General features: G+C 41.9%; 1 protein-coding gene across 1 annotated transcript; it reads left to right on the top strand.

Moving 5' to 3' along the window:
• Window positions 1-3,638: 3,638 nt before the first annotated feature.
• LOC121542521 (galactose-specific lectin nattectin-like) lies at window positions 3,639-8,388 on the top strand. The gene is made up of 7 exons (XM_041851916.1): window positions 3,639-3,670; window positions 4,947-5,016; window positions 5,246-5,290; window positions 5,522-5,655; window positions 6,098-6,232; window positions 7,877-8,015; window positions 8,169-8,388. Exons 2-7 carry the CDS (start codon window positions 4,959-4,961, stop codon window positions 8,234-8,236), a joined length of 579 nt encoding a protein of 192 aa, XP_041707850.1. The 5' UTR covers window positions 3,639-3,670; window positions 4,947-4,958; the 3' UTR covers window positions 8,237-8,388.
• The last annotated feature ends 217 nt before the right edge of the window (window positions 8,389-8,605 follow it).

The raw sequence follows: 8,605 nt of genomic DNA, 5'->3' as shown, positions 1-8,605 counted from the left end.
CCAGTAACCTAAATGTTGTTGGTTCGAATCCCCGAGCCGACTAGGTGAACAATCTGTCGATGTGCCCTTGAGCAAGGCACTTAACCCTAATTGCTACTGTAAGTCGCTCTGGATAAGAGCGTCTGCTAAATGACTCAAATGTAAATGTGTTGACAATCATAAGTATCTATGGTAAGTCATGTGTAGACAATCACCAATAGTATATGTGGTAAAGTACAGTCACCACAATAGGCCTGCTTTCTACGGTAAATCTGTAGACAATCACCACAATCAGTCTTATTGTGGTCCTCTGTAGCTCAGCTGGTAGAGCACGGCGCTTGTAACGCCAAGGTAGTGGGTTCGATCCCCGGGACCACCCATACACAAAAATGTATGCACGCATGACTGTAAGCCGCTTTGGATAAAAGCGTCTGCTAAATGGCATATTATTATTAGTATTATTATTATTGCCACAGACCGCAACCATGCTAGTATGGGCCTTGCATCTAATGGTACAAGGAGACAATCTCCACAATATTCTTTGTATCTGTGGTTTACTGACATCCACCGTATGTGCCTTGTGTTACTTTGTAAATTGAACTTTCTTGGGACAGTGTGCTTTATTTTGAAAATGTAATATATCATTATTAAGTGTTTTTTCTGTGCTTTTTTTTTTAGTTGCCATGTTTATTTCCACTTTTGAACCTGATAGTATATAGGTTTTAACATTTAAAATGTCTAGCCAAAGATTTTGGGACAATTTCCAAGAGTCATGTGGCCAGTGTCTTTCTTGCCTTGCGTTTGGTGTTGGTTTCTATTGACTGATTATTTAAAATGATGAGATGAAAGCCTTATTACCTTATTTTAGCACCCAATTCTGTTCTATTAGATGGATCACAACAAATGTGGTTAATTCATTTATTTGTTTTTTAAACATTAATTTAGTAAATGTGCTGCATCAGTGTGAGTAGGAGGAGGGGGTGTTGACAATTGGTCAGCCTGACAGGATCCATATACCTGCAGGGATATACAGTACACAGCTCCCTGCCTGCCGCCCATTTGCTGCAGTTGTTTTGGTGTCGAATCCACTGTAAAAACAATGACTCACCACATGTAGCCTATCATTGCATCATAAAAAGTTCACTGTGCCCTCATTGGTTGCGATGGCCATGGTGACCCATATTTGCCAACCTTTCTGCTTCATTTGGTGCTTGTCTTGCTCTCTCTCTCTCTCTCTCTCTGCGATGCTGCCTTTATGATACACTGTGATGTTTATGCTAAAAAGGTCAAATTGTATTATTCTACATATAAATGAAAGCCAAGTTTTTTGTCTCGCTATATCTTTGTTGTCCTGATTTGAACCGATGTGATGCCTTATCTCAGATTATGCTGGAATAATAAAGTGAATATGTAAAAAGTTGTATACATGTGTTGATCACTTATCTTTAGAAATGTATTGCCTTTTGTAAAAAGACTGTGCAGCTGAGCAACATTCTGGTATCTACCTGGACATTGAAATGGAAAGTTTACCCCAGAGATTAAAAGAGTCACTCAGTTTAGTTTGGAAAGCACAGTCAATGGGTTAAATTGGGCCCAGTCGCCTCTACATAATTGCTTCAGTTGTGGTTTGAGAGGATAGGATGAGTAGAGAGAGGAGGATGCATAGAGGGAGAGACGAATCATGAAATGGGGGAGGGGGAGGTGAGATGACCCAGAGGTGTCCCTAGCCATCCGTTCCAATTCCAGACTCAATAGCAGACTTTAATATGGAATGGTTTACAGACATTGAGCAAATACAGACCCTCGCTGTATAAATGTTAGTGTTGGCAGCTGATATTGGGTATGGGAACCTAGAAGTCCGGACAGATGTTGTAGGAATAATTGTCCTGTGCTGCTGTAAAAAGCTGTCAGTTCTCTCACCGGGGAGTCTAGCTAGACATAAAGCGTTCACTTCAGTTTAGTCCCCCTTTCCTCAACATGTCTCCGAAGGTAGAGCTGCTTTCAATGGTCACACTTTTTATGCATTTTATTGGTTTCATAGAGCAGGTCAGTGAACCACCGCATGGTGCCTGGAGGATACTATTAGACTAGAGAGAGGAAGGAATGAAACAATGTTGATAAGCTTTGGGAGGAATAGAGAGAACTCCATTGTCAGCTTTGCTGCTTTCATACAGGCCATTTAAACCTGCATCTTCACACAGACACACGCACGCACGCACGCACACTGTCTCTGTCTTTCTATTGGCCGTGGCTGGAATAGAGTGCTGTTATTGGGTAAGGTCAGTGATTCATGTATACAGGAGGAATCATTTATGGGAATATTAGATTAAAGGCTGGATTCATCTCCTAAACTGGATTAGGCAATAAAAGAGCCAGTCTCTTCTCTCTCTTTGTGGCCCACATTAATGTGCTGAGTCAGAGCCTGCCACTCACATACACACACTCACACACACACTGACAGGCAGACTACCCAGCATGCTTCATTCAGCAGCTGTGCCTCATCTGTACTGAGTAGGCAATTTGAGCCCGTCAGAAAATGTTTCCCTAATACAGGCAAAATGATGTGCGTGAGTGGTATCCAGAATTTATTTGAGCATTACTTAGCTTTATATCATGCTTTTGTAACCGTGAAATAAGTCACTTGAAAGAAGCGTGCTTGAAAGAACAGAAACATTGAAACAGCCCACATTAGGAGGTCATGGGTAGAAAATCTTCTTCTAGAAATCTTATTTCACTGCTAGACAGCAACACACCAATATGAAATGACTCCCTTTCTTCATTTAACCATGTCTCCACAATCAGGTAAGTACACATCATTATTCCTAGTCTCATTCATTATGTTTCCAAGCCTTTGCATTGTTGCAATATGAACCATCATGCAGTACTGTATGTCTATGAGCTCATTCCGCTCTTTCCTATTCAGAGTTATGGGCTGTCTATGATCTGTCTGTTATCCTGTGTGTCCTTCAGGCCTTTAAGTGTGCTGCTCACAGTCATTCAGCATCTGCTCGTTGCGAGGGAAATGTACTGTAGTTGTATAAATGCTGAATTCCTCTTTTCTCTCTGGCTGGAAATGAGCCTGACTGGCTGCTGGAGTAATGGGATGAGATTATTGATTCATTCGATTCCTGACCTCTCCAACTTTTCCGCCCAAAAAAGACAGTTGACGTTGCTGTGACATTGAAATGTCAGAGGCATTATCTCTAATCACAAGAGGTGAGGAGGCGTTTAGTCGCCACTTAACCACTGAACGCTTCCCTCTCCACATGATTATGTTATTTTAAAGACGGCTGCCAAATACAAAACCTTCCATCCAGCTCACTTATCCTTCCTTCATCCAGCAAGGGAATTAAACAAACTAGCTACCCTTTTGGTCTTTTGAAGTAAAAAGGTATTTCTCTGTCCCACTGTCCTTCCATCTATCTGTCTGTCTGTCTCCTTATTACCAATGGCAATATATGCTCCTCTCTTTTGATGATAATAAGAAACGTGCCATGAGAAGGAAAAATATATGATCCTGTTATTTTGCACTTTGATCCATTGTTACGGGAATGACTCATAAACAACATTATATTAGTTAACTATTGATAGAAAACAATAGTTGCTTCCTTGTGGCCAGGTATATTAGTTGATCCCCTTTCTCCAACTAAACAGAACCTATAAAGACTACCAGAGATTCCTTAAACAACAGGTAAGTCCACTATACTCACCTCCACCTACGTTCTAAAGTACTCACTGTCTGTCGCTGAATCAAACAGTCACACTCCGAACTCCACTATGGCCAAGACCAAAGAGCTGTCAAAGGACACCAGAAACAAAATTGTAGACCTGCACCAGGCTGGGAAGACTGAATCTGCAATAGGTAAGCAGCTTGGTTTGAAGAAATCAACTGTGGGAGCAATTATTAGGAAATGGAAGACATACAAGACCACTGATAATCTCCCTCGATCTGGGGCTCCACGCAAGATCTCACCCCGTGGGGTCAAAATGACCACAAGAACGGTGAGCAAAAATCCCAGAACCACATGGGGGGACCTAGTGAATGACCTGCAGAGAGCTGGGACCAAAGTAACAAAGCCTACCATCAGTAACACACTACGCCGCCAGGCCCGTCTGAAGTTTGCTAGAGTGCATTTGGATGATCCAGAAGAGGATTGGGAGAATGTCATATGGTCAGATGAAACCAAAATAGAACTTTTTGGTAAAAACTCAACTCGTCGTGTTTGGAGGACAAAGAATGCTGAGTTGCATCCAAAGAACACCATACCTACTGTGAAGCATGGGGGTGGAAACATCATGCTTTTTTTCTGCAAAGGGACCAGGACGACTGATCCGTGTAAAGGAAAGAATGAATGGGGCCATGTATCGTGAGATTTTGAGTGAAAACCTCCTTCCATCAGCAAGGGCATTGAAGATGAAACGTGGCTGGGTCTTTCAGCATGACAATGATCCCAAACACACCGCCCTGGCAACGAAGGAGTGGCTTCGTAAGAAGCATTTCAAGGTCCTGGAGTGGCCTAGCCAGTCTCCAGATCTCAACCCCATAGAAAATCTTTGGAGGGAGTTGAAAGTCCGTGTTGCCCAGCGACAGCCCCAAAACATCACTGCTCTAGAGGAGATCTGCATGGAGGAATGGGCCAAAATACCAGCAACAGTGTGTGTGAACCTTGTGAAGACTTACAGAAAACGTTTGACCTGTGTCATTGCCAACAAAGGGTATATAACAAAGTATTGAGAAACTTTTGTTCTTGACCAAATACTTATTTTCCACCATAATTTGCAAATAAATTCCTTAAAAATCCTACAATATGATTTTCTGGATTTTTTTTTCTCATTTTGTCTGTCATAGTTGACATGTACCTATGATGAAAATTACAGGCCTCTCTCATCTTTTTAAGTGGGAGAACTTGCACAATTGGTGGCTGACTAAATACCCACTTTATGTATGTCTGTCTCTTTTTTCTCAGGAGACTATCACCATGGCGATGTTGACCATATTTCTGCTTCTCAGCGCTGCCTTTGCTCTGGGTGATGCAAGTAAGAGAGACATACCTCAGTTTCCACCTGATTTAAAAAAAACTAATTTTAGTTACAGAGTGTAGATAACGGAGGTGTTTATCGATGTGTAGGTAGCAGAGGTATTCTTATCAATGGTATGATTACCTGTTCACACTCATCATATGCAGTTTGATGATACTGTATCATTCTACACTTTAAAGAGCACAAGTCTTAATCTTTCCTCTGTCTTTGTCTGTCTTTGTTGTAGGGGATCTGAATGACGCAGAGAACCTGATACCCAACCTGCCAATCGGTAAACTGCCATCCTCAATCCCATACCAACAGGCTTTCTGAAACCTGCAGAAAACTATAATATTGCATTGGTTTGCTAATGTTAACGGACTGATAATGCACAGATAGCACAGATAGCCGTGGTGTTGAGCTCAATAAAATCACGGCTGGAACGCACTTTTGACCACTCAGATTGTGTGGTCGGGACTAATCATTTCATCATAATATTGAATGTTATCTCTCCCCCCTACAGAGTCTGAGGAGATGGGGGCGAAGGAGAAGTGGGGACTACAAACCAGGAGTTCATCATGCCCACCTGGTTGGCACAGTTCTGGGACACACTGTTATCAGTACGTCCCCATCTTGGCCAATTGGCCAGAGGCAGAGGTACCTGTACATTTTTGTAAATAAATGTCCATATTTAGGGCCAGACTTACTCATTGTAAACATCATAGGATTAGTGTGTTTAACAGTGTTGCTAAACTAAAACTTGACGTGCTATTCCTTCTCTTCAAATTCAGAAACTCATGCAGAAACTTCCTATACATCTATCATCATTAATTCAATTTAGATTTACAAATTACCAAACCGGGTCTCAGGCTTGGATAACACTGGAGGCCACTTTGGTCTCCACAGAGTTGGATAAAGCTGCTTTTAGTTTTTTTGCACCCTTTATGTGGAACAACTTACAGAGCTTTCTGAAATGAGACCCTAGTCTCAGTATGACTTACCTGTCAAAATAAAGGTTAAATAAAACAAAATATTCTACCTTCTTTGTATGATTCCCTTTAAAATCCCCCCTCCCCCCTGACTCTCTCGCTCTCTCCAGCATTACTGTTTGCTATTGGGAGGTAACCTGGCATCAGTGCACAGCCGTTCCCAGTATAACTTCCTCCTGTCTGTCATCCAAAGAAGTGCCAACGGAGCCCAGCGCATCTGGATTGGAGCCAACGATGCCATCAAGGTCAGAAGCACTCTGTTTAACATATACATATACAGTAGGATGCGTTGATCCTTTGAGGATATAACTTATAAGCTTGTTTTACTCCATTGTAAACATACACTGTGTAGCTTTAAAGCATGGTTAAATAATTTTCAAATCATGTTAGATTAGGTCTGTCTATGAATTTGAGTGGTTACATTTCTCCAGTCCCATCCCTCAGCTGTTTACCAAAACAATGGCGAAGAGATTGCACTTTCCTTTAAAGAACAATAGTGTTTAGTGTCTTCTCCAGGGGCGGTGTGTTCAATAGGGCGATATGGGCGACGCACTGCCAAACGGGAAAAGGAAGGGATTTTTTTTCTAATCAATTATATCACGGCAACAGTAGTTATCAGTGTTGTAATCTAGACGTCTGATCTGCTACAGTGCCACTAAATGTCCAATCAGGCTAAAGTCGTGCTTCAAATGCCCCCCTCCCCCCCCTTTTGGGGCGATTTCAGTCAGGTTGAAAATCGCCCAGAAGTCTGTCATAGACTCCCATGTAAAATCTATTTTTTTCAAATATCAGAGCTTTCAATACAATCTCTATGGGTTTCTGAGGGCTTGCACTTACGCGCTTTCGTCATACGTAACATAACCATGAACGTAACTAAGAAAAGAGCGGGTAGCAGCCTCAATCAATTCACTACTACTATCAAAATGGCTAGGCTTCAGTGCAACTCGATTGTGTCTTTGAAAGAAGTTCCTTTTTGTCGGCGAACAAATGAAGATAAATTGGCAACGAAACAATTAGGACCTCCCAGACCAAATTTAATAATTCAACAGGTTTCTACTAAAGGGGGGAAGTCCTACACCCGAGGATTTTCCCAAAATTGGTACGAACGAAAAACCTGGCTAGCAGGCTGCGATGTAGCTAATGCAGTCTTCTGCTACCCCCTGCTTACTCTTTCACCCTGAAGGCGGCACGGCAGACAGCACCGCTTGGACAGCGACTGGTGTGTAACGGACATGCACCATCTTTCAGGAAAGATTAAGAAACATGAGCTGTCAAAGACCCACATGGATAGCTGTTTGAGATTGTCTGCTTTGGGGAGAGTGAACATTCCCACTCAACTGGATGAGGGATACAGGCTAGCTGTCCGCCGCCACAACGATGAGGTTAGTGTTGATAATCACAAGTTTACTGGAGAACTGAAACTGACAAGGCTGACAAGATAGGACCCTTTTGTCCATTGTTATTGGATAGGAACAGAACTTATAACCAGCTCCTGACCTAAATAGATCTTAGCACAACATTTTACTCAACATATCATATTCCATATTCACTATAACAAATATATTTACTACGACATTAGCAAGAACCGCCACATCCTCAGCCGGCTAATCCAGTGTGTGAAGTTTTGCGGAGTGTTTGAGTTAGCTTTGCGAGGCAAAGATGAAACTGAGGGCTCCACCAACCCTGGTAAGCCAACACTTTTGAGATCAGTCAATAAATGCTTCTGGTATTGACTTATATGCTGCCCCTGTCTTCATGTTGTTGCTGGACATATCTTTTTTAAAATGTGTGTAGGTCACCTAAATCATCAGAAAAATTGCCCCCCCTGAGAATTTTTTCAGGAGCCGCCACTGGTCTTCTCATTACACATTTGCCTGGATGCTCTTTAGGAGGGTCTTTGGCTGTGGAGCGACGGGTCCAGGTTTAGGTACCAGAACTGGGGCCAGGGGCAACCCGATAACAGCAACCATGGTGCTTGGAACGACAACACGAATGGCCGTGAGCATTGCATGGAGATGAACTATGGAGGTACGATGCAGTCGCCAGAGCACTCTCCCTCACATTATGCATCAAACATTTTGATAGATGTAAAAATAAATCTTAAAGAGAATTTGTTCCTTTTTTAGCTACATAAAAAACATCAATACAATACTTAGCTTTCTCTGTTACCCTCTTTCCCAGGTGACCGCGGCCAGAATGATGCACCCTGTAGGATGCAACTGCCATTCATGTGTTCCAGAAAACTGTGATTTCTACAGATTAGGAGAGAATACATGTTCTATCGTTACTCACATGGTTAGTCTGTCATCATGTTTAGTGTACTTTTATATTCTTGCTGATTGTAATGTGGGATTTTATTGCTTTTTTATCTTGATGATTATTGCTGATTATGTAAAGTGACTTTGGGTGTCTTGAAAAGTACTTAAAATAAAATATATTATTATTGTTATTATTAATACATCTGAGAGGCTCTCGGGATATGGGATTCTTCAATAAAGCCACAGTCTGTAATATTTCCTGTTGTTCAGTGGTCATTTTTGCAAAAACCCCCAGAAAATGCTCATGTGTGGCTCCAGGGAGGAGGTTTCCTTTGCAGAAGCACCCTCATGAAACAATGT

This window comes from Coregonus clupeaformis, chromosome 28 (assembly GCF_020615455.1).
Source record: "Coregonus clupeaformis isolate EN_2021a chromosome 28, ASM2061545v1, whole genome shotgun sequence".
In the NCBI taxonomy this organism is placed as follows: domain Eukaryota; kingdom Metazoa; phylum Chordata; class Actinopteri; order Salmoniformes; family Salmonidae; genus Coregonus; species Coregonus clupeaformis.
This window is presented reverse-complemented; position numbering and strand designations above follow the sequence as displayed.